The sequence below is a fragment of the Protopterus annectens genome, chromosome 8.part0 (genome assembly GCF_019279795.1).
Source record: "Protopterus annectens isolate FY-2018-M chromosome 8.part0, PAN1.0, whole genome shotgun sequence".
Lineage (NCBI taxonomy): Eukaryota > Metazoa > Chordata > Ceratodontiformes > Protopteridae > Protopterus > Protopterus annectens.
Window position 1 is genome coordinate 257,974,478 of NC_056741.1, and position 26,700 is coordinate 258,001,177.

The following is a 26,700-nucleotide window of genomic DNA, read 5'->3' on the forward strand; positions in this document are numbered from 1 at the left end:
AGTCAAATGCGCCGTGACCGACGTCAGCCTTATACTTTGATATTCGGGCCGACCGAGGACAGCGGACTACCCAAGTGTAAGGACTGCAGCAATGTGGATCTTCGAACATCTACATTTATGGTAGGTACAAAACTGTACTTTTTAGAATTAGAGTCTTAAATTTTGAAGGACTCTTGGATTGTTTTTTATTTTTTGTCCCATTACTCACAATTGTCTGCTCACTATATACGGATGGTCTCCACCCTCCTTGAATTGGTGTTAATTTTATATATATTATAAAGGAGAGTATTACAAGCAGATTTCAGGTGTTGCCATGGGCGTGGCTTGCACCCCGTTATATGGCAATGTGGTGTTGGCCATTTGATGGTAGCAGTCCATTCACTCTGGCAAAATTTCATCAGCTTTCTTAAATTTACCTACAACTATGGTGTTAAGATCAATTATCTAGACATCCTACTTGAAAAGAAACCTGATTTTGAGTGCTGCTACTCTAGTATTTTCAACAAGAGGCATATGTCCTTCAAGGATGCATCTGTAGTCCTTACAAATGGGTTGTCCTGTCGTCAGGCAGCCCTTCGGTCGGCCGGATTCCAAAGTCTGGATCTGGCTTGGGCTGGTGTCGCACTCACCCGACGTCATCTCTGCTGGTCTTCGGGTGTAAAGGCATCAGCCGACGCCATTTTCCTCAGTCTTTCTTGCCGCGTGGCGCCCGAAGCAGAAGCTGTTCGCAAGTGCCAGTCGGTCAGATCCAGAGATTACTACCGAATACTACTTCGAAGACTTCTAAAAAGCTAAGTACCCCGTTGGGGACTCTTTCTTGCCTCAGCCGATGTCAGAAAAAGTAAATAACTGTTTAACTTGTGGGAAACAAATACCTCATAAAGATTTCCACTCTTACTGTTTACCTTGTTTAGGCCCAGACCACGACGTAGCAGCTTGTTTAGCCTGTGCCTCCTTCAACCGACGAACGCTTGGGCGTCGGTCGGAGTTTGCTGAACAGTTTTTCGGCTCTGATTTTGCGTACATTATGCCGTCGGATCCTCCGACTACACAAATTGTAAAGAAACGCAAAGAGAATTACCGACACTCGCGGTCCGCGGTTTCAGCCGAAACCACGGTTAAGCAAACCGCGAGTGTCTCTGTTTCGGCCGAAACCGAGAAAACGGTTCAATCCTCAGCCGAATCCATGACTACTACCGAGGCCCCTTCTACTCTAGTTGAATCGGCCACTGAAGTTTTACCTACCAATGTGGGTTCTCTAGAATTATCGGATACCATCCCTTTGGATGTCTCTACACCAGCACGTGGTGCTGCTAGGCCTCCTGCAGCCATGTCTATAAAGGCCTTTGCCAGGGCTAAAGCAGCCAAATCTGCTAAGTCTGTGCCTGTTAAGCCCCCCTCTCACAGGCCCAGCTCTAGTTCCCAAATGCTTACTTTGGCAGAGGATCTCATCTCTTTAATAAGGGGATCCCAATCTCACCCAGACAGGGCCTCTCAACCTCCACAGACCATCCTGAGGCTCCTTACTCTACATATGAAGATTCCGATGCGGAAGAATCTATTCCTTCTGCCTCTCCACCAGAGGAATTTTCCTTTGGGGAAACCTTACATGCCATGAGAGAACAATTCCAATGGCAAGGACAAGATTTCTCAGATTCAAGAAAAAGGCTTAGGACCTTTTTACATTTACCTCAACATAGGCCCTTAGCTATACCTCCAGTTCTCCCTGTAGTGGATGATGCTTTTAATGATGTTTGCACTGCTCCAGATACTTTACCTCCAGCCCCTACCAAACCCGATAGGTTTTACAGGGTTCCGGACACTCATCACCACTTATACAAGGCTCCGCATGCAGACCCTGAGACTATTTCCCAGGGGCCTAAGGCAGTAGCTGCGACCTCAGCAAAAAAAACCCTTCCCTTCTGATAGGGAATCCAGGTCATTAGAGAGATGGGGTAAAAAAGTATACACCTCTGCTACTCTCTCAGCTAGAGCTTTGAATTGTCAGTTTCATATGATCCAATACCAAGAGTTTATGCTAGATCAGCTAACTAAGAAACTGTCTTCTGATGATTCTTCAGATAAGAAATATGTTCTAGAAATGGTCAATAACATACAGCAGGTTAGTAACAATTCTTTAAAATGTGGCTATGATGCACTGGAGGCTTCATTTAGATCAGCCATGACTGGTACAGTTATAAGAAGGCATGCATGGCTGAAAGAACAGGCCTTACCGGATCATGTTAAAACAAAGCTTCTAGATGCTCCTATGGATAAGGCCAGTCTATTTGGTTCCTCTGCCCAACAAGTAATGAAGAAAATGGAAGAGAAGGCAAAATCTGTACAAACAGTTAAAGATTTCTTACAGGTTCAGCCTCCAAGGTTTAGCAGGAACTGGCCTTCCAAAAATTGGTCCTTTCCAGACTCCTCTAAATCTCAGAGAGTCAGGATTAGATGCTCCAGAGGCAGAAATCAATCCAGAGGAGGTGCCTATAGGGGACGTCACTGGCAAGGCAATAACCAACGAGGCACAGAGTCTACCACCGCCTCTACAACACAATTACAGTGACTTGATTCTGACACCGCCCACCAGGGAACAGATTGCAGCACCCTTAGGCGGAAAATTAGCCTTATTTTCAAAAAACTGGCACCATACCACAAGAGACAAGTGGATTTTGCAAACTATAGATCAAGGCTACAGGTTTCATTTCCACACCTTACCAGTAAAAAGAGGAATGCCAAACCTACCACCAAATCAAAAGACAGAGGCTCTAAAACAAATAACTCAATTGACAAAAATGAGAGCTGTAGAAAGGGTACCACCCACAGAAAAGGGCAAGGGATTTTACTCCAGACTCTTCCTAGTACCAAGAAAAGAGAACAGTTGGAGGCCTATTCTCGACCTGTCCGCTTTGAACACATTCATCATTGTTCCAAAATTCAAAATGCTGACCCTACAGCAACTTCTTCCCATGCTGGGCAAGGAGTGTTGGCTGGTCACTCTAGATCTCAAGGAGGCATACCTGCACGTCCCCATACGACCAAATTGCAGAAGATACCTCAGATTTCTTGCAGGATCAGGGCATTATCAATTCTCAGCATTGCCCTTTGGCTTATCTACTGCGCCCAGAGTATTCACGAAATGCCTGGCATCAGTAATCGCTCATTGCAGGCTTCAGGGAATCCAAATTTATCCATACCTGGACGACTGCCTGATACAAGCGGACAATCAACACAAGCTGACTCAAGACTTACAAAGGGTCATTTGCTTACTTCAAGCCCTGGGATACACAGTCAATCTAAAGTCAAGACTGATACCATCCCAAACAAGAACCTTCTTGGGTGCAAAATTGGACACAGTAAAACAGATGGCATTCTTAACAGGGGAAAAGCAAGAACAACTTCCTCTCTACTTCTTGGCATTAACGAAGCAAGACAAACTAACAGCAAGGAAAGTATTGCAGGCCCTGGGCTTCATGGCCTCCTGCATAATACTGGTTCCCCATGCCAGATTGCATATGAGAAAGCTACAGTGGTACCTGAAGAACTTATGGTCTCAACACAAGCACAGCTTAGAAACCGAAATACCACTAATCCCATGCCTGAAACAAGAATTCCTATGGTGGGCTCAGGCATGCCAGTCAAATCCAGGCTTGTCCTTCCACAACAGACAAGCAAACCAAACCATCACAACGGACGCCTCAGACCTCGGTTGGGGGGCTCACATGCTGGACCACTGCATTCAAGGCTTATGGACTCCAGATCAGCTACACCTGCACATAAATCAAAAAGAAATGCTGGCAGTAAAACTAGCAATCCAGAATTTCAGACTATACCTCAAAGAAGGCCAATTGATGATAAGGACAGACAACACCACTGTCATGTGGTACATCAACAAACAGGGAGGCACTCATTCATACCCCCTATGCCGAATGACTCTGGACCTATGGGATATGGCTCTGAGCTACAACATTCAGTTACAGGCTATATTTGTACCAGGAAAAGAGAACATCCTAGCAGACATGTTAAGCAGAATTACCTTGGATGCTCACGAATGGATGCTACACCCGGACATCTTCAAGACCATCACAAAGAAATGGGGGATGCCACAAATAGACCTATTCGCATCCCCGCTCAATCACCAGCTCAAGAAATTCTGCACAAGGATATACCACCCACTTGCTTGGAAGGTGGACTCTCTATCCTTCAGTTGGAAAGGCCTGACAGCATATGCATTTCCACCTCTTCCTTTGATGCACAAGATACTACTGAAAATCAAAGAGGAACGTCCAAGGATAATTCTGATAGCCCCAAATTGGCCAAGACAACATTGGTATCCATTATTGAGGACCATCTCACGGGGGGAAACGTGGACACTTCCCCTGATTCCCTTGCTGCTAACTCAGAGCAACTACAACATCCTGCATCCCAACCTGAAAACTCTGCAACTAACTGCCTGGAACATTGCATGACAGCAACTAACCCAGACTTATCTCAAAGGGTTAAAGACATCATCCTTGAGGCCCGCAGACCCTCAACAAGAAGGAACTATGCAGGAAAATGGAAAAGATTTGTCATTTGGAGTACTGAAAGAGGGAAAGATGTGTCAAAGGTAGATATTGCCAACATCCTGGAGTATTTGGCAGAGCTTCTCCATGCAGGCCTGTCCTACTCCTCCATCAAGATACATGCATCAGCTATTTCTGCAGAATACAGCTTTGATTCACCTGTTTTCTCTCACCCTCTACTCAGACAGTTCCTGAGAGGAATTAAGAATGTAAAACCTCCTAGGAAACCACCATTACCAGCATGGGACTTGAACTTTGTGCTAGAAAAATTGACACTCCCTCCATTCGAGCCAGCAGCAACAGCAGATCTTCAACACCTATCCTGGAAAACTGCTTTCCTACTGGCAATTACTTCAGCAAGAAGGGTTTCAGAACTACAGGCTTTAATGGCAGTACAACCCTTCCTAATCTTCCATCAAGATAGAGTATCCATGAGAACTAACCCTACATTCATGCCTAAGGTGATATCCAGAGTGTCTCTAAACCAAGCGATCCACCTACCTACCTTCTTTCCCAATCCACAGAACAGGGGAGAAAGACTCCTGCATACCTTGGATGTACATAAACAGTTACGCTACTACCTGGACAGAACCAAGGCCAATAGGAAAACAGACCAACTTTTAGTAGCCTACGCAACAGGAAGGGAAGGAAAAGCAATTTCCAAACAATCTCCAAGTGGATAGGAAATTGCATAAGATTCTGTTACTCCTACCATGGAAAGCAAATTCCACAGAACATAAGGCCTCACTCTACAAGGGCTACTGCCACTACCACAGCGTTCTTACGAGGAGTGGCTACCAAAGACATTATTGAGGCGGCTACTTGGACCTCCGTGCATACATTTGCCAAGCATTATAACTTACCTCTATACTCCAGATCCCGAGCAGGGTTCGCCACTGCTGTCTTACAAGGGATCCTAACTACACCATAATTCTTCTTCCTCCTCCCCTAGTTTGGCTATGGTATTCTACCCATTTGTAAGGACTGCAGATGCATCCTTGAAGGACATAGTACAGTTTTGTACCTACCATAAATGTAGATGTCCGAACAGGATAGCATCTGCAGTCAGGATTACCCACCCTCCTTCCCCTCTGTGGTACTCCTGGGGTATTTGCCCTCCTTATAGCTAGCTAGGGGGGGATTTCTTATGGTGTATTTGTTTGTATATATGTACATACATGTTTATTTTTGTATTTGCCTTCTACCTTTTGGAAACATTGGCATTTCCCAAAATTTAGCTTTACAATAGGGCAACTGGCATCTGGGGCAAGAAACACTGAGAAAAATGGCGTCGGCTGATGCCTTTATACCCGAAGACCAGCAGAGATGACGTCGGGTGAGTGCGACACCAGCCGAAGCCAGACCCAGACTTTGGAATCCGGCCGACCGAAGGGCTGCCTGACGACAGGACAACCCATTTGTAAGGACTGCAGATGCTATCCTGTTCGGACATCTACATTTATGGTAGGTACAAAACTGTACTTTTCTAATGCTGACTTACATTTTGAGAGTTGTCACCCTTTTGGTCGGTGGTCAACGGTCAAATGGTTAGGCTCCCCAGAGTAACATCTCGCGATAATATGTTTGATAACAAAACAAGACTTTTGATTGGAATTTTTGTTGAAAGGGGTTATCCTTTACAACTCTTAAATAAAATCAGGAATGAAGTAGTAAAACATCGCACAAGTTTTCACCTATTTTGAGAATCAGGTCTGTTCTTCCTGATGGCATTGTTGATGCCACTGAGAGTACTAGGATTACTGACAATTGTGATAGAACTACACTTTTTTTCACATTCCATACAGTATGGATGTCTTTTGTTACACATTTATTGCATTTTCTGGTACTTCCCAGTGAAATCAAAAAGTACATTGTACTCAGTCCTGTGATTGTTTTTTTTTTAAAGGTAGGAACATTAAATCTCATTTAGAAATGCCAGATGGTGGAAAAACCTTAGAGGACCCACTGGTCTGTGCATAAATGTGGAGCCTGTAAATTCTGCAGGTTCATTAATGAGGTAATACATTAATATGTATTGCTAGAAAACTTTGCCAGGACCATTCCTTGTCCTGAGAGGTGTGAATGCACTATGTAGGCACACAATTGATTGCCCTAATTTCAAAAGGTTTACATTTTTGTTATTGACAGGGCAACAGCTGCAAGTTTTAATGGTGATGTGGACAATTTGAATGCAAAGAACTGTACTGGCAGCAGACATTTAATGCATCAACACCAGATATTAATGACAGCAGTTCCCTTGCTTGTACTTTAAAGAAAAGAGCTGCAGTGGTATAATATGGCAACACTGCTTAATTACAGTTCATTTCACTTGGCTTGTAAGAATATCTTCACATACACTTTTTACAAACATGATTTCATAAACATGTTTTTATACATTTCATTTATTGACTACCCAAATTATTTATTTATTCAGCTGTTTATATATGCAATGAGACTCTATTTTTAGCTGTCAAAGGTTTTAAAACATTGTAATTCAGCTGGGTTTGCATCTTTTTATTAGTCATATTTACATTTTTTACACACTTTCTTCATCGCATTATGATTTTAGTATTATGTATATATTGTTTAGTTTGCATTTTTATACTGCATTTTTATGCAACACTTACTATTATTGTATTTTAACCATCACGGTTGTGTAAAGTTTGTTTCTGTGCTTTTTGAATGTAACATACTACAACTCCCATAATTCCTATTTGTGATATCACTTGCTTTGGGCTATCCACTCAATTTGATTGGCTGTTTATATTTAAATGCATCATCAACGGTAGACGAAAACTACTTTGAAGTTAATTTTAGATGAAAGCACTATTTTTTATTGTATTTATTTCAATAAACCGTTTGTTACAGTACTGGTTGGGCCCTTTGTGTTTGTTTTGGTAGCTTTTGCTAGTCTAGAAGTGACAAGATATTAAACTGCCAATGCTGATTTATTGTTACAGTAAGTTCATAAATTTTAGATGATAGAAGTCATTCCAAGCATTTGGTTTGCCATATGTAAAACTATTTCTTTGTACCAGGTACTGTTTTCTGAATCAGATGTAACAAAAAGGATTAGTAATATAGTCCACTTTGTAACAGTATGTTATTCCTTTGCAGATGGTCTAATATGCAGTGGCAGCTATGGTGGATGAAAAGTCCCCTCAGCTTGTGGATTATTTTGTGGTGGCAGGTTTGACTGATGCATCCAAGCCTCTGGAGGAGGAGACTTCCATTCGTGTGAACAGACCAGTAGAACCTATCACTGATGTTGCCATAATCATCCGCTCACAGGGGGAAGAAGTTCCTGAGGGCTTCACTTGTATTGAAACCACCACCATGGGATATCCAGCGGTGTTAAATTCTGGACTTCTTAACAACCCCCAGATGTATCTGTGTTACAAACGAGGGAGGAAGAAAGCACCTATTGTTGAGCTTGGGTAGGCAGTTTCTTTCATTTTTTTTAATTGATTTAGTATTTCTGATGTCCTTCTATTCCTGTGTTGCAGTATTCTTAGTGTGGGATTCACCACCTCAGGCGACCTGAACGTCAGCTCCAATACAAAAGCTTAAGCTGTAGGTGCGTTGGATGTCACATGTAGGGCCATAAAACAGGGACCTTAAATGTGACGTCTGCACACACAGACCTCAGAACTTTTCAGCCGCAGTCAACCATCACATCAATCGCTTCACTTGTTTACTTGAGGACATCTAAAGCTAAGTACCCTGGTGATGATTTTGACTTTATATTGCTTGAGCTTGGTTTGCTGTAGTTGCCATTAGCTGATGTCCGCTAAGAAGGGTAAATGCCGATGCAAGCGCCAGGTACCGCATAAAGATACGCACAACCACTGCATTTTCTGTCTAGGGCGAGAGCACGACCATACCGCTTGTTCAATTTGTCAGTCTTTTGTACCCAAGACCCTCTGTAGCCATCTGGCCACCCTTAATCTATACTTAGAAAACCAGAGGCTGAAAAAACTAATGTTCAGGATGGATCCCGAATCAGCCACTCTGACACAACCACCATGGAAAAAGACCAAGGTTTCCAGGCCTGCTTCTTCTGCCTCTCTGCCATCAGATGTCCTGAGATCTTCCAATTTAGGAGTTGAGGGACATCCGACAGAACTGTCTACTTCGGCTCCCATCGAGGAAGACACTTCTGAAGAAATGGCTAGCTCGCCCATGGAGATGGCTCTGACATCAGTCCCTACCGTTGTCGAGGGGGAATCCGATTTCGTCGGACGACCAACCAGGATTCCACTGCCTGAAACCCCTACGGTCTCCCAGGCTCCTGAATCCAGTCCTTCTCCGAGACCTATGCCTTTAAAAAGAAAACGGAAAACAAAACACCAAACTCCACCTTCCGAAGGAGTCCCAGAGTGGCAGTCTTTTACCAGTTCTTTGATGCAGGCCTTCATGGCCCTTAGGCCTATGACCTCTTCCCCCTCCACCTTTCCAGTGCTCAGTCCTAGGCTTGCTTCTGCCACTTCTCTCCCTTTACCTACTGCCCATGAAGGGGGAAGAACAGGAACCCTATTATTCTTCTTCAGATGAATCAATCTCCTATTCTTCACAAATTGCCTCCCCACTTGAATATTGTTTTCCAGATGAGGAATCCATAGAAGGGGACTCCCCACCAGAGGATATCACCTTTGGGGAGACCATCATTAAGATGAAAGAGTACTTTAAATGGGACACTTCCCAAATGACTGACACTCAGAGGAGATGCTTCAAAGTGGAATCGCCCTCGCCTTCAGCCATCCCACCAGTCATTCTGCCTACCTTATGCTTTCACCTCAGCATCAAAGAACCCAGACTCTCAACCACCGGCCCCTACAAGACCTGACAGGTTCTATAAAAGTTCCAGATGAACAGAAATTCTTAGTAAAACTGCCCCTGGCAGACCCTGCTGTAATTGATGTATCCCCTGACAAGCACTCTAGACTGATTCCTTCAGCATCTCTTCTGCCTAGTGATAAGGATAGCAAATACAGGGACAGAATAGAATGGAAGGGTTTATACCTCCTCCACCCTAGCTTTCAGAGCCATCAACTACCAAACCCATATGATAAAATGTGCCTTGGACCTAGTATCACAAGCCTCTACTCCCTTGGCATCCACCCTTGACTGCCCTACCAAAACTGAGATGGCACCTAAATTGTCCCTGCCTTCTCAGGTAGCCAGACATTCTGTTAGATACAGTTACAATGCAGCAAGAGGCCTCTGCATGGTCTGCTGCTTCTGCATCATTACTCTGCAGATATTCTTGGCTACGCCTACACCCCTTTTCCAGGGCATTTCAAGTCTAAAGTCCCTGACTTCCCATTTTTCTGCAACCTCCTGTTTGGTAAACAGTCTGAAGACCTTTTCAAAAACCTGCAGGAAAAAAGTAAAGAGCTTCAAGACATCAAGCACTTGTGTCCCTCATCCCTAAATACTACAGGAATTATCCTGCAAACACTACCTTTGTCAGGAGCCCCCCCCCCTCCTCTGCTACCCCTTCCTCTTCCAGGCATAGGAGACGAACCAGGAGGCAAACCTCCTCCAGACCAGTTGCCTCACAGCCCAGTCTGAGACTGCCTTTTCAAGATGGAAATTGACCCAACAATGCATGACTGCCTTGTCAGCCCTCCCCCACTGCCTCCCCATTTGGAAATCCAACACATCAGACCGCTGGGTGCTGGTAGCAATACAAAATATATATTTCCTTTCTTGGAAGGAAAAGCCCCTTCCAAGGGGCATTCCTTTTCCACCTAAAAAAACAACTTCATGTCATCCCTCACATACTGCAAGACCTTCTGACATTAGGAACTATAGAACCTGTTCCTCGAGGACAGAAAGGAAAAGGCTTCTACTCGAGACTTTTTCTGGTCCCCAAAAAAGATGGCGCATGGAGGCCACTACTAGATTTATCCTTTTTAAACCTTTTCCTAAGTGTTCCATCATTCAGAATGCTATCCCTTCAAACTCTTCTTCCATTATTGCCAGCCCAGGCTTTTATGGCCACACTAGATCTAAAGGAAGCATATCTCCATATTCCCATAAAACCGTCCAACAGAAGATTCCTGCGTTTCACTGCGTCCTGCTCTCATTTTCAATTTACAGCTTTACCCTTTGGTTTATCTACTGCACCCACGGTATTTACAAAATGCCTAGCATCAGCCATAGCTTTCTGCAGAACCAAAGGTGTTCAGATCTATCCTTACCTAGATGACATCCTCATTCTAGCAGAAACAGAGGACACCCTTCAAAACCATCTGAGGTACACCACTTCCCTGCTTCAAAGCTTGGGATTCACCCTCAACCACCAAAAATCATCCTTAATTCTCCAGAAGGACAAAATCTTTTTGGGCTGCAGGATCAGAACAGACCTGATGCGGGCTTTCCTCCCTCAGGGCAAAGTTTTGTCTCTTTCCTCTCACTTTCAAAACGTATTACAAGTTTATCAGATGTCTGCAAGATGATTCTTGCTGCCTCTAGCCAGAATGCACATTCGAAAAATGCTTGGTCACAACACCAACATCCCGTAGAGCATCAGATTACCCTCCTGTCCTGCCTCAAAGCAGAACTAAGGTGGTAGATCCAACAAATACTCCTGAACCTGGGCCTTCCACTACAACCACCCTCCCCAACCCAACACATACAATACAGATGCATCAGACCTAGGGTGGGGGGCTACCATGAAAGGTTTCATGGTACAGGAGACCTTGAACCCTACCCTCCAAAAGAAATACATCAATGTGAGGGGAAATGACTGCAGTTATTCTAGCCCTTAAAGACTTCCTCCCTATCCTGCAGCCAGGCTCCCTTCAGATTTTCACAGACAACACTACAGTCATGTGGTATCTAAACAGAGGGACCAAGGCCTACCTCCTCTGCTGGATAACATTACAAATTTGGGACCTCGCCTCCAGGAACAACTTATCCGTGTAGGCAACATACATCCCTTCTCAGGACAAGCAAGCAAGCAGATATTCTCAGCAGAGCATCCTCTGTACAGCAAGAGTGGATGCTGAACAGGGAGACCTTTCTAGACATTGTCCACTGGTGGAGCACACCTCAGTTAGATTTGTTTGCCTCCCCCCAGAACAGACAGTTGAAAAAATTCTGCACCAAGGACCACTCTCCACTTGCCTGGGGGGTAGATGCCATCAACATTCCATGGAATAGCTGGTTTCTATATGCATTTCCACCCTTCCCTCTCATTCAAAAAGTCCTCCTGAAAATCAGGAGGGACAAACCAGAAATCTTGTTGGTGACTCCCTGTTGGCCAAGGCAGCACTGGTTCCCCCTACTTCTCTCATTAACCAAGGGCAATCACCACAAGTTACCCCACAAGGTGGACCTACTCCCACAACAAAAGGGAACTCTAATTCACCCTCACCGATGTCGGGCCTAACACTCTGGGTGATAAACTTATCCCTTTCAGGCACTACTACTCAGAAGACGTGCTTTTAGTCCTGAGGGTAGGCAAGGAAACTCACTACTAGGCAATCCTACTTTTCGAAATGGGAATGTTTCTCCAACTGATGTCTCCATAAGGACAGGGACCACCCTCCCCCTGTCCTTACCTATATGTGTGTGAACTAATTAAGGCTGGTCTTTCCTACTCTTCAGTGAAAGTCCACCTATCAGCAATTTCAGCTGTCTACCACTAGATCCCCCCACCAGTATAGATATCAAATTATAACAAAAACCACAAACCAGTGACCACCAAACAAATTTATTCTCTCTCAGTGATGTCAGATTATTCGTAAAAGGGGTCTTGCACATCAGACCACCAAGAAAACCCATCCCCCCGGGACCTGAACTTCATTCTGGAAAAACTAACACTGGCCCCATTCGAACCAGTTAATGCTGCCATACTCCAGATGTGTACATGGAAGACTGTACTGCTGGTGGCACTTAGCTCAGCTAGAAGAATGTCAGAGCTACAAACTCTAATGGCCTGTTCTCCCTACACTACCTTCCACAAGGATAGGGTGACCCTATGTACTTAACCCTTCCTTCATGCCTAAAGTGGTCAACAAACTGTCTCTAAACCCAATCCATTCACCTGCCCACCTTCTTCCCCTCTCCAACCATTGACAGTGAGAGGATACTCCATTCCCTGGATGTGCACAGAAAACCAAGGTTTTATCTAAACAAAACTAAGTGCATCAGAAAAATCTAACCAACTATTTGCATCCTTGCACCCGAGGGCCCTGGGCAAGGCAGTTTCCAAACAAACCATTTCCTGTTAGATTAGGAAAACTATTTACTTCTGCTACTGTCACCATGGCAAACACTTACCCCAGGGAGTAAGAGCTCATTCTACCAGGGGCATGGCAACCTCCAAAGCCTTCCTTAAAGGCCTGGACACAGCCTCCATCCTGGAAGCAGCCACCTGGTCCACTATTCACACCTTCACCAGACACTACAAATTGGACCATGTCTCCATAGCCCAGGCAGGGTTTGCTAGAACAATCCTGCAGGGTTTTGTGGAATCAGCTACATCTACCTCCACCCTTTCCTCTAACTAAGCTGTGGTACTCTCCCACACTAAGAATACTACAACATAGGAATAGAAAGACAGAGAATAGTTGTGTAAAATCTTGCCATAACCATAGATGTCCTTCTCTTTCATGTTGCAGTATTCCTTCCCACCCACCTATCCCCCTTTTTTGCTATTGGTCGGTCTTAGACACTCTGAGGCTCTACCCTAGACCAGGGTCAGACTAGCCAGCATATGACACTTTGCACCTCTGGTTGACATCACTTGTTACTCTCTCTGGCACTGTCCGACTGGGCATTTAAGTTCTGAGGTCTGTGCGTGCAGATTTCACATTTGAGGTCCCTGGTTTATGGCCCTACGTGTGACTTCCCAAGCATCTGCAGCAGCCAGGCTTAAGCTTTTTTATAGGAGCCGAAGTTCGGGTCGCCTGAGGTAGGGAATCCCACACTAAGAATACTGCAACATGGAAGAGAAGGACATCTATGGTTATAGTAAGATTTTACACAACTATTCTTTCAGATGAATTTGATTTTTAAAAGCTCATCTCATAGCAGAAAAACATTTATTACTGTTCGTTAGTTTTAGTTCTTTTAATGTCAAGTGTGTCATGGAAACCACAAATGTCAAAAGTATATTGTTTCATCTATTCTGTAATTGACTTTGATATTGAAGTGATTGATTGGGCATAGAACTGGTTGACTTTAAGCACTAATCACTCTGTTTAAAACACTTTTTCATATTTGGACTTCTCCCACTTGCTGCCTTCATGCATTGCACCTTCTGGTCTCCTTGGATCTCATTTGTCACTTCTGTCACTAGTGAGATAATCCCAGGTTTAATTGATTTATAATTTCAGCAAAGGTTTGTGGCTTTTTTTTTGACTGATTTCCTTTCAATTCAAGGTCAGATATTTGCTTTTTGTAGCACTCTGAGCAGTTGGATATGTTTGTTAGTAGTTTAGGTAGGTATTTTTTTTTCTTCCTCCTATCAGGTAGCCATTATATATTTGGCACATTTAGCTTTTATTTGTTGTTTCCTGGCGACTTTGTTGTTGAGAAAGATAGGTCATCTGAGCTTACTGCTAGAAATGTGCCCCCCCCCCCCAAGACAAACACACCTTGCTATGGGGTGCCATGTAGTGATTGTCAGAGTTTGATTTGCAAGGAAGTTTGGCCTAGAACTGATCCGTTAAGGACTTGCTATCTTGTGACTCTGCACTAGAACCTGAAATAAGAACAAGAGACAAAACTCTGAGAATGCGGTTATTGGGTATAAGAAGCAGTGTACATTCCAGTTCTGTGAAAACTATTTTGATTAATTTTGAGTGCCAGTGCAGCTTGGGGCAGCATGTAGTTGGGGCAATTTATCGCAGACTGTTAATGCTATGAGCTTCTAACAGGATTCAACCCATATTCATATAGGTTTAATTTCTTTGGTTTCCATTTATCTACTTTATGACTTTGAGCAACTTAACTGAAGTTTGAGAATCCCCAGAAAGTGATACTTGGACTCCTCATTTCTAGCTTCTTCTTAAGTTTCTGTCTCACGTATTGGGTAGGTCGTGCTACATCCTGATTGAAACATGCACTGCTGTTTTCCCATCTTACTTTCTACTACTGTGAATTTGTTTCACCCACCCTCTCCAAAACCCTCATGCAGTATGACAGGATTTGTGAATGTCCCCTTTATTCTTGTACAGTGGCACTAGTATGGTTATTCTCATTTCATCTGAAATATGCCTTTCTCTCCATACTGCTGTGAGTACCCGGTGCCTTTTTCCCCCAACTCACCCAGCAATCTTGATCATACTTGCAGTGACCTCATCTGAGCCTGCTGCTTTCACTGACTTAATTTTTCTTAGTGCTGATGTTGCTACTTTTGGGGTGCGCTCCTCTTTCTTTGTAGGCTGTGTCTGGGGCAGTACAGCTTCTGTGTTTTTTTTTTCCATTCAGCAGTTGCTGGCAGATGTCCTTCCATCTGCCTTTGATGTCCAGTGGACTGGTGAACACAGTTTGTTGGCATCCCTAATGAAAGGTATCGGACTGTCTACTTTATATTTCTGTCTTTGCTTTGCAACCTCCTAGTTTCTTTGTGCTATCTACTGAGTCTCCTTCCAGAAGCTGGTAGAGTGCCTCTGAAGCATTGTTCTTTGCTATCGCAACTTCTCTCTTACCCTCTTTTAGTCAACCAGCGTTTCTTCCTAGCGTGGTGCATCTTTTTAAATTTGCACATTTTCCTGCACTTCTTCTTTCTTTTGATGACTTCCTGAACTTCTGCATTCCACCACCAGCTTTTCTTGTGTACCTTGTTTCCATACCTGGCTCTGCCATGTATCTGTTCTAAAGTTCTCAGGCATGCTGTTTTGAGGCACTGCCGTTTTTCAACTCCACCGATTTCCTCCTCTTCTGAGGTGCTAGGGCCCTAGTATTTTCTTCAACTTTTATGCTTTCTGTCCAATCAACTTGCAGGTCTTTAGCTAGTCTCTGACTGTAGAGCCTTCTATGACCACTGCTTGCAGCTGATTTTGACAACCACTAGATTTTTCTGTGTACTGACAGTTTCACTGGGGATGACATTGCAAGTGCTGATTTCTACCCCCAGTACCCTTGGTTTATTAGGTGGAAGTCTACCCAGAGTTGCACGTTGGCCATTGTAATATGTGTTCTTTTGCTGTCTGTCTTGCTGTAGAATGTGTTGGCCACCATCAAGCCATTTGTCAGACAGAAGTGTAGAATGCCTTCTCCTTTATGTCTTATAACCCCGTCCATGTTGACCCAAGCAGTCCTCGTATTCTGTTCTGTTTGCCCCAGTATGTACATTCAGGTCTCCCATTTTCAACACTAGCTCATGTTTTCCTGCTTTATGTAGTAGGTCCTGCAACTGCTGCTTGAACGCACTCTCTTCCTCATTATCACAATCCTTAAACTGGAGTCTGATTGTCATGAGTCTGTCACTAATTCTGATGAGCTTCACGATCTTCTAAATCTTCTCCCTCATCATAATTCCCACACCATTTCTAATCTGTCCATCTATTTAGTAGTAGACTCTAGATCCCAAGCCAAGTTGCTAGGCTGCAATGCCCTTCTGTCTTGTCTCCTGGATACAGAGGATGTTCAACCTGATTATATCCACTTCCAAGCTCCGTCCTATATTGAGTGCAACAGTCTTATTTCATACTTGGCAGGTTGATTGGTCCTGCTGTCCCATGTAACCTAAATTAGGCAAATGGACACAATCTGCCTGTAGCTTTTAAACCTAGGGCTGCTGGGCTTTATGGCAGGCACGTAGACTCCTCCTCCTGTTTTCCTGGACCCCTAGAATAGGTTGGATAACTCGCTTATCACAAAGTACCCATGCCTATTTTTTGGCAGTATTAGCGAACACAACCAAATCACTTGGATCCCGTTTTTACAGTGTATAGTGGGTAGCCCTGACATGGTGCAGGGACTGTGATCTCTCTTCTGCTGTCTAGAGGATTCTGCAAACAGTTGATGTCCAAAGCAGTTGGTCTGTACAGCTCTTCCTCTGATAAGCACCATCTAGAGTTGGTCCCTATCAGTTCAGCGAACAGCATTTTCAGTGCACTTGCATCGAACATGCCATTCGTCAAACTGTTCATACTGAGATCCCAGTACAGTGATGACCAGGAAGTTTGCCCATTCCCCACTGTAGTGTGATCTCTGAGTTGGTATGTATAATTATTGGGGGTGTGGGGGATGCAGCCCCTCAACATGAGGGAAATTTGATGAACGGCATTTCCGATGAAATTGCCGCTCGTTGAAGTGTCCCTTCGATGAAGTGATATAGACTCATCTAGAGTATGTGCTACTGCACAAAACTCCAGTCTTTGAGTTTGAGATGGAAACACTCAGCATGTTTTTTGGGAGGTAGGAGTAACCCCACAGACACAAGGAAAACAAGTAAACTCCATACAGGCATTGGTCGGCAGTCAGCATCGAACCTTATGCATGGGAGGCGAAGACCTTAACCATAACACCCGCTCCTGCTGTGTTCAGGTAGTGTGTTCCTGGTTAACAATAAATAAAAAAGGGGGATGCATACTTCTCAACCTCCAAACATTAAAAAAAATAAAAACTAGAGCACCCCAAAAAGGAGCAGTTATTTTTTGGAATACATAGATGTCCTCCTCCTCTTATGTTGCAGTATGCATAACATGAGGGAGTCCACCGCCGGCTGACTCGTACTTCCTGCCAGTTTAAAAGTCTAACACTACTGTAGGATATGTGTGACATCGCACATAGTATGGGTCCTATTTCAGTCATAAAATAATGCCGGGTATAAAATGGACATCAGCACATACCAATCCTCGGAACTTTTCTGCCGCCAGTTAGGTAGTGTTCAGTCGTTGGTCTTCAGAGAAGTTGTAGATTCCGATCAGATAAATATCCCGTTTTTTCTTTTTTTTTTTTTCTTATTGCTTTACTTGCTACTCTTTTTCTTGAGGTTACGTGTCAGCTAGGAAAGGCAAGTGTCAGTGTGGAAGGTAAATTCCACATAAAGACTCCCATGACTTTTGTATTTTTTTGTCTAAGCCATGACCACGGCCATACCTGTTGCTCTATTTTCAAGGCCTTTGCCCCCCAAGACCCTGCATAGCCGTTTAGCTTCCCTTAATTTGTACCTAGTAAACCAGTGCCTTTAGTGCCTAGCACGTGATATGGAAGGTACATTGGGCCCTTCAGGTGAGCTGCTAGCTAAGAAGGCAAAGAAATCTTGGCCTGGCTTACACGCTGCTCTTCCAATTCCTGACATCTCTCCCAAGGCCGATGTTGGCCTGGAGACCATTTTGGGGTCTGTAGGCACTCTTTCCATGGGTACTGGTGTGGAGGCTGTGAAGGATCCTACTAGCATCTCCTCTGGGGAGACACGGGTGTCCATTCCTGATGTGGGGGGGGGCCCAGGCTCATTGTAACTAAAGGCCAGCATGGCATTCCTGCAGGTCATTGTTCAGGAAGATGTCACTTTTAATATTGTTGAGTGTAGGCAGACATCAGACCCCTCATCCTTCCACCTCATGGATGTTCCACAAAAGAAAAAAACTGAAACCTAAACATGCTTCCCCTAACTCCTAAGCACAGCCTACTGATTGGCAAGCTTTTTCCCAAGGGCTCTTCATTGCCTTTATGCTCCTGAGACAATTTTCAGGTCTCACCTTCCCTTCTCCTTCCCTTCCTCCCTCTAATGCACACAAGAGGATTTCTGTGGAGCTCTCATCAAATTGAGGATTCTTCTGTGATGTGTCTTTGGCATATTCTGCCCAAATTTCATATCCTTTTGGATATGCTTCCCCAGAAGAGGAATCAAATGGAACAGATTCCTCTGGAGAGGATATTTCATTTTGGAAAACCATTGTTAAAATGAGGGAGTTCTTTAGATAGGATTGTTCTCAGGTGTCAGACATCTAAAAAAAGATATTATGACCTTCTGCAGATAGATTCCACTTCCCCTTCTGCCATATCCCCTGTTCTGCCAGCTGCCTTAAACACATTCTCAGCAGCGTCTAAGTGCCCTGACTCTCAACCTCCTGCCCCTAAAAAGCCAGACAGGTTCTGTAAGGTGTCAGAAGATTCCAAATTCCTGTTTAAATGTCCCTCTGCAGACCCTGCAACAATTTCAGTGTCTGCTGACAAGTCCTCCAAGATGCTGCCCTCTACTTCTCTTCTCCCTTCAGACAAGGAGAATAAAGTTATGGAGAGGCTGGGGAAGAAAGTTTATACCTCAGCAACTGTGGCATTCTTGGTCATAAAATACCAGACCCATATGGCTAAATACTCCTTGGTCCTTTCTCAGATGCTGATAAGTTACTTTCAGAACTTCCAGACTGTCCTACAAAGACTCAGTTATCCTCCGTTCTGAACTCTTGTGCTCCGATTACACTCCATTTCATTAAGTGTAGCTATGATGCTTTGGAGGCATCAGCAAGAGTGACTGCTCCTGGGTTGGTTCTGAAGAGATGCTCCTGGCTCAGACTTCAGCCTTTGCCAGATGACGTTAAGGCCAAAATGATGGATGCCCCCTGGATAACAAGGCATTATTTGGTACCTCTGCTGCAGATCTCTTCAAGTCATTACAAGAAAGAGCTGCAAGACCTTAAGCACATTTTTGGGTCCCCAGTTCCAAGATTTCAGAGAAACTACCCTTCTAAGACTCCCTTTAAGAAGTCTTTCAGACCCCAGTCTTCAAAGGGTAAAAAAGGTACTAGGAAGCAGTTTTCTTCCAAATCTTCCACATCCACTCCTGCTGCTCAGAAGCAGCCCTTTCAAGAAAAGTCAGGTAGTCTGTGACTACCTGCCCCCTGGCAGCCAGACTCCTCTTTCCCTTTTTCCTCCCTGCGTGGTAACAGATCACCCAGGACTCTTGAGACCCGTCCATTATCCTTCAAGGATACTTCATGTTGTGGAAAGCTCCACTTTCCTTAAGGGGTATTCCACAACCACCAAAGGAACAGCTGAAACTCTTTCCCCCAAGTCATTTTCAGTCTCCTCTCTCAGGGCACCATTCAGGTGGTGCTACCCTCTGAAATAGGGAAAGGGTTCTACTCCAGGATTTTCCTGGTCCTCAGGAAGGATGGTCCTTGGAGAGCCATCCTAGACTTATCCCACCTAAATACTTTTCTAAAGGTTCCCACCTTTCGCATGCTAACCTTGCCCACTCTTCTTCCTTTCATCCTTCCTCAGACCTTTATGGTGTCTCTGGATGTCAAGGATGCTTTATCTTCACATTCCTATTCAACCTCAGTTAAGAAGCGTCTTCACTTTTCTGTTGCTTCTTTATATGTTCAATTCTCTGCCTTGCCTTTTGGATTGTCTGCAGCCCCAAGCGTCTTCACAAAATGCTTAGCTCCTGTCATAGCCTTTTGCAGTCTACAGGCTATTCATATTTCCCATACCTGGTTGATCTTTTCCAGGCTTCAGGCTGCAGACACCCTTTAGGAGAATATCTTCTTCACTGTGTTGCTGTTGGAGGGGTCTAGGATTCACCATCAACTACCAAAAATCTACCCTGATTCCTTCTCAAGATCATGTTTTCCTAGGATGCAGAATACAGACAGGATGTTGGCTTCCTTACCACAAGAAAAGGTCCCGTCTCTCATTACCTACTTCCAGGCCATCTTGCCCCTTCATTCCCTGACTGCCAGGGAGTTTCTTCGCTTCTTGGGCTTCATGGCACCCACTATTCCTATGCTATCAGTAGCCAAGTTACACATGAGGAAATTCCAGTGGTACCTCAGGTCAGTTTGGGTACAGCACTCCCATCCATTGGAGTTAGTGATACCCTTTCTCCCCTGCTTAAAAAATTAATTAAACTACTGGATTAAGCAGGTTACCTGGAATCCAGGCTTACCCTTACACTCAGGAGCTGTACACGGGCGCTTCAGACTGGCCCTGGCTTCATGGAAGGTAAAGGATGTGTGGTCCCCCTCCCAGAAGAGGGAACACACATATAAAGGAGAGGACAGCTCTAATTTTTGCTCTACAGATCTTCAGACCCTTTCTTCTAGGTGCGCTGAAGTGGTTTGCAGACAATACCACAGTCCTTTGGTTTGTCAACAAGTGGGGGGGGGCAAGTCTTATGTCTTGTGCAACACTGGCTGTCCAAGCCTAAGAGTTAGCTTCCCAGAGTCAAGTCACCCTCCAGGCGGTTTGCATTCTTTCCACTCAATGTTGTGGTAGACACATTGAGCAGGTCCATGACTCAGTCCTACAAATGGATGTTACACAGGGATTTGTTTCTGGACATTGACTGCTCATTAGTGGGGTACACCTCAAGTAAATCTCCTCACCTTCCCCTGAACAGACAACTTCCCAAGTTTTATGCCAGAGTTCCTGATCCTTTGCCATGGAAGGTGGATGCCCTGTCCTTCTCTTGGAAGGGGATTTTTTTCTATGCATTATCCCCCGTCCCACTTCTCCAAAAGGTCCTGTTGAAGATTCAACAGGAGCAACCAGAAATCTTGTTGGTTACTGTCTTTTGACCAACACAGCACTGGTTCCCCCTTCTGCATTTAGCTAAGGGTAATAATCACAAGTTATCCCACAGAGTGGACCTACTCACACAAGACAAGGGTTCTCTAATGCACCCACAGATGTCAACCCTACAGCTGACCCTGTGGGTAATAGAGTTTTGATTCCTTTCAGACACCTTTTCTCTGAGGACTTGCAAGTTCTGCAGGAAACAAAAAAAAACAGTTCTAAGAAATCTGGCATTTCCAAATGGAAAAGGTTTTCCATTTGGTGTCTTTCTAAGGATCTGCAACCACTGCTGGTGGCTGTTCCAGTGGTTCTGTCCTTTTTCTGTGACCTTTTGAAGAGTGGACTGTTGTACTCTTCAGTAAAAGCTCATCTTTCCACTATCTCAGCATGTCTGCCTGTGACTCCTCCCTTGGCCTCCAGGCTAAAGGTTAAACATTTCCTGAAAGGTGCCCTGCATATTAGACCACCAAGGAGACCAGTTCCTCTTTCTTAGGATTTTAATTTTGTCCCAGAAAAACTTAGCCTGGCTCGTTTTGAGCCAGGAAGTTGTTCTCTTCAGCACTGCACCTGGAAAACCGTTATTCCTGTGGACATCATCTCAGCTAGAAGGGTTTCTGAACTTCAGGTATTGATGACATATTCCCCCTTCACTCTTTTCCACAAGGTTAGGTTTTCCTTATGCATTAACCCATCCTTTATGCCCAAGGTGGTAAATGAGTTGTCACTTATTCAGCCGATTAATCTGCCCACCTTCTTCCCTTCTCTGCAGTCCTCTAGTGAGAGTATCTTACACACCTTAGATCTACATAGGTTTGGTTTTGTCCAAATAAAATCAGAGTTGCCTATTAGGAAAGCCGACTGCCTTTTTGTCTCCTATCACCCAAAGGCCCTGGGCAGGCCTGATTCCAAGCAGACTATTTCCACTTGGATTTCCAAAACCATTTCATTTTGTTGCATCTCCCATGGGAAAAATCTCGCTTCGCCTGTTGGGGCACATTCCACCAGAGCTTTGTTCTCCTCTGGTGCTTATTTCAAGGGTTTAGACAACTGCTCTGTTTTAGAAGCAGCTTACCTGGTCCTCTGTGCACATCTTCACAAAACAGTACATGTTAGATGGCATTTCCAGGTCCAGAGTTGGTTTTGGAAGGGCTGTTCTGCAGGGGTTTGTAGAGAGTGCTACTGCCCCTCTACCCAAGTCTTCCTTTGCATGACCTTTGGTATTCTCCCTCATGTTTTGAGCACTGCAACATATAGAAGATATGGACACGGAATAGTTGCTTAAAATATTACCATAACCATAGATGTTCTTCGTGTTTCACTGTTGCAGTCATAACTGTAGGGTGCTCCTGCCGGCAGGCAGCCCGAGGTTGGCCAGAATCCCAAAGTCTGGGTCCGGCGTCGGCTGTACAAGCTAGTACCCTGACGTCAGCATGCTCTGGTACATAGCCCTCAGCCGACGCCATCTTCTCCAGTCTTTCTTGCCGTGCGGTGGAAAGCAGCTCGCAAGTCGTTGGTTGGCGATTTTCGAACAGCGTATTTGGTTGTTGTCGGTCCGAAGTTCTTACTTCTCTTCTCAAAGCTAAGTACCCCGCTGGGGAATCTTTTTCTTGTTCCTCCGATGTCAGAAAAAGTTAATAATTGTATAACGTGTGGAAAACAAATACCTCATAAAGATTTCCACTCTTACTGTCTACCTTGCTTAGGCCCTGACCACGACGTTTCTTGTTGTCGGTTCTGTGCCAGGTTCAATTCTCGTACTATCAAGCGCAGGTACGATTGGGCTCTAAATTACTTTGGCAGACGCTTCAATTATAGAATGTCGTCGGACACTACCGAAATTCAAAAGAAGCGCAAAGACAAGGACATGCCTCCGAGGTCCAAACAGGACTCGTTGCAGCTGGAGCCAGCATCCGGTTCGGCTGTCGTCAGTGAGGCGCTTTTGCAGCCCCTGTCGTCCGCCACTTCTGAACCGATGGCCGATACGGACTCCCATGGGGAGCCATCAAGGCCTACTATTTTAACTGCTGCAGGACCTTCGGACGTCGCTCCCTCAGATGGGTCCGGAACCGCTGTGCAGGTACCGGCTTCTGGGGGGGTATTCAGGCCTACTCACATCACTATTTCAAAGGCAAAGACAAAGACTCCTGTTAAGTCTAAAGTTCCAGCTCAAGCTACTTCTGAATCTACTCCCAGGACACAGAAGCAATTGTTAAAGATGGCTGAAGATCTGCTTACAATGATTAGGGGTTCTCACCCCCCCCCCCCCCGAGAAAAGGCCTCGACAGGATGTTCCTCTGACCAGGCTTCTGTATCTTCTGTCTCTTCCTCTGATCAGGAATATTCTTTTCCTCCTTATGAGGATTCGGATGCTGAGGACTCCTTGCCCTCTGCCTCTCCACCTGAAGATTTCTCTTTTGGGGAAACCTTACATGAGATGAGGGAACATTTTCATTGGGAAGGTCAGGAGTATTCTGCTTCCAAGAAGAGGCTTAGAGAATTCCTTCTTCTCCCCCCTCAACATAGGCCTTTAGCTATCCCTCCTGTTCTTGATATTGTGGATGATGCTTTTTCTGAGGCTAATTTGAATCCTGATTCCATGCCTCCTGCTCCTTCTAAGCCTGATAGATTTTATAGGGTTCCTGACTCTCATTTGTTCTTATTCAAGAACCCTTCTGCGGATCCTGAAACTATTTCTCAGGGTTCTAAGGCTGCTAAAGTTGCTACTTCTAAAAATCCTATTCCCTCTGAGAAGGATTCTCGTGCCTTAGACAGGGGGTAAAAAGGTATATACTTCTGCTACCCTTTCTGTTAGGGCTTTAAATTGCCAGTTTCATATGTTTAAGTATCAGCAATTTCTTTTGTCTGTTTTAAAGCAAAAGCTTGCTTCTCTTCCTGCATGTGCAGAGGATAAGGAACTTCAGGATGTATTGCATGCAACTGAACAAGTGAACAAACATAGTTTGCATTGTGGTTTTGATGCTTTGGATGCTTCTTGCAGGGCCGCAGCCTCTGGTACTGTTATCAGGAGACATGCCTGGCTTCGTGAACAAAGTTTACCGGAACAGGTTAATGCTAAGTTATTAGATGCCCCTGTTCAGCATGATGTTCTTTTTGGATCTAAGGCTGAGGAGGTTATTAAAAAGATGGAAGAAAAGGCAAAATCTATGCAAACTGTGAAAGATTTTTTGCAAGTTCAGCCTCCTAGATTTTCCAGGAATTGGCCCTCCAAAAATTGGTCCTTTCCCACGTCTGACAGACCTTAAAGGGGAAGATATAGACGCTCCAGAGGTCGTGGTCAAGCTCACGCCTCTTACAGATCTAGACAATGGGCTGCTTCTTCACCTAGAAGGGGAGAAGACAGATCCCAATCTCAAAAAAAGCAAACTCAATGACTTTCTCGGTTGGGCTACAGGACCTCTTTACCTGGATGCCCCTCTCGGAGGAAAACTTTCTCTTTTTTACAGAAATTGGACTCATATTACCCAGGACAAATGGGTATTGGACGTGATTTTAAAAGGCTACAAATTCCACTTTCATACTCTGCCAAGGGCTTTCGGTTGGCCAGATCTGCCAAAACATCAATGGTCAGAGGCCTTAAATCAAGTGGATGCTCTTCTGGCCATGAGAGCCATAGAGCCTGTTCCACTCTCAGAGATGGGAAAAGGTTTTTATTCAAGACTGTTTCTGGTTCCAAGAAAACAAAGCTCATGGAGACCTATTCTGGACCTTTCTGTGTTAAACACCTTTTTGGAAATTCCAAAATTCAAAATGCTTACTTTGCAGCAACTAATTCCAATGCTCTCTCAGGACGCCTGGATGGTGACATTGGACTTAAAGGAAGCCTACCTACACATTCCCATCAGGCAGGAACGCAGGAAATTCCTCTGATTCAAGGCAGGTTCGAGACACTTTCAATTCTCTGTACTGCCCTTTGGTTTATCTACTGCGCCCAGAGTCTTTACCAAGTGCCTGGCACCAGTAGTGGCTTATTGCAGACTTCAGGGGATTCAGATTTACCCCTGTTTGGACGACTGTCTTATTCAGGCAGACAGCAAGGATCTTCTACTTCAACATCTGGAATTTGTTCAACGTCTTCTCCTCCTACTGGGATTCTCAGTGAATACAAAAAAGTCACATTTGATCCCTTCTCAACAAAAGGTATTTTTGGGAGCGCTCTTAAATACAACCTTACAAAGGGCCTTCCTCTCTCCAGAAAAACAAATACAGCTGGCTTCAATTTTCAACACCTTGGCAACTCTAACTCATCTCACTGCAAGGAAATTCCTGCAGGCACTGGGCTACATGGCTTCCTGCATTCTGTTGATTCCAAATGCAAGGCTTCATATGAGAAAGCTTCAATGGTATCTGAAAAGTGTATGGTCACAGCATTACCACGATCTGGACATTCTGATTCCTCTGATCCCCTGCCTCCAGAAGGAGTTCCTTTGGTGGTCCAGGGTGTGTGCTTTAAACGAAGGAAAGCCTTTTCGTCTACCTCAACCTTCTCAAATCATAACCACGGACGCCTCGGATTATGCTTGGGGAGCACATTTTCTAGACAATTGCCAGCAGGGAACCTGGACAAAGGACCATCTTCACTGGCACATCAATCTGAAGGAAATGTTGGCAGTTCAAAATGCTCTTCTAGCCTTCAAGAACCTTTTGCAGCCAGGACCTCTTCTGATTCGCACAGACAACACCACAGTCATGTGGTACATCAACAAGCAGGGGGGTTCTCATTTGTACCCCCTTTGCAGACTAGCTATGGCTTTATGGGACACAGCTCTAAAGCTGAATCTACATCTCCAGGCTCAATTCATCTCAGGAGAGCAGAATCTCTTAGCAGACAGCCTGAGAAGAAACATTTCAGATCCTCACGAATGGATGCTAGACACCAATTTATTCAACAGGATTACTGCAGTTTGGGGATGTCCCCAGATAGATCTGTTTGCATCCCATCTCAATCATCAGCTGCCTCGTTTTTGCACCAGGTCCTTCCACAAAACAGCTTGGAAAGTGGATGCCCTGTCATTCAGCTGGAGGAACCTTTCGGGATATGCCTTCCCTCCTCTTCCTCTACTTCCTCGGGTATTACTAAAGATAAAACAGGACAAGCCCAAGTTTCTCATCTTGATTGCTCCAAATTGGCCTAGACAGTTTTTGGTATCCGACTTTAAAGCACCTGTTCTTGGAGCCTCCTTGGATTCTTCCTCTGAACCCTTCTCTTCTGTCCCAGCATCAGGGTCAGATGCTACACCCCCATCTCAAGACCCTTTGCCTGGCAGCTTGGCTCTTCAAAGGAATTTGATTTCTTCTAGTCTTCCCAAACAAGTTTTGGATGTTCTTCTGGAAGCTAGACGGCCTAGCACTAGGAAATCCTATGCCTCTAAATGGAAGAGATTTTGTATTTGGATGCAGGACCGAGGCTTGGACCCACTGGTGCCTGATCTCTCTTCTATTTTGCTTTACCTTTCGGATCTTTTGTCTAAAGGACTTTCCTTTTCTTCCATTAAGATTCATGCCTCTGCTATTTCTGCTCATTTGAATACTGATCCTCCTGTTTTTTCTCATCCTTTGGTGAGACAATTCTTGAGAGGGGCTAAGAATTTGAGGCCTCCCAGGACCCCTCCTGTTCCTGCTTGGG

At 44.6% G+C, this 26,700-nt stretch overlaps 1 protein-coding gene across 2 annotated transcripts in view; it reads left to right on the forward strand.

Annotated features, from left to right (window-relative positions):
* Positions 1-7,686: 7,686 nt before the first annotated feature.
* The window catches only part of DENND4B (DENN domain containing 4B), a 2,518,380-nt gene continuing 2,499,366 nt past the window's right edge, over positions 7,687-26,700 (forward strand). For both annotated transcript variants that reach the window (XM_044079736.1, XM_044079737.1), the window contains exon 1: positions 7,687-8,005. In XM_044079736.1, the coding sequence (XP_043935671.1) occupies positions 7,710-8,005 (296 nt within the window). In that variant the 5' untranslated portion in view covers positions 7,687-7,709. The remainder of the gene's footprint in view (positions 8,006-26,700) is intronic.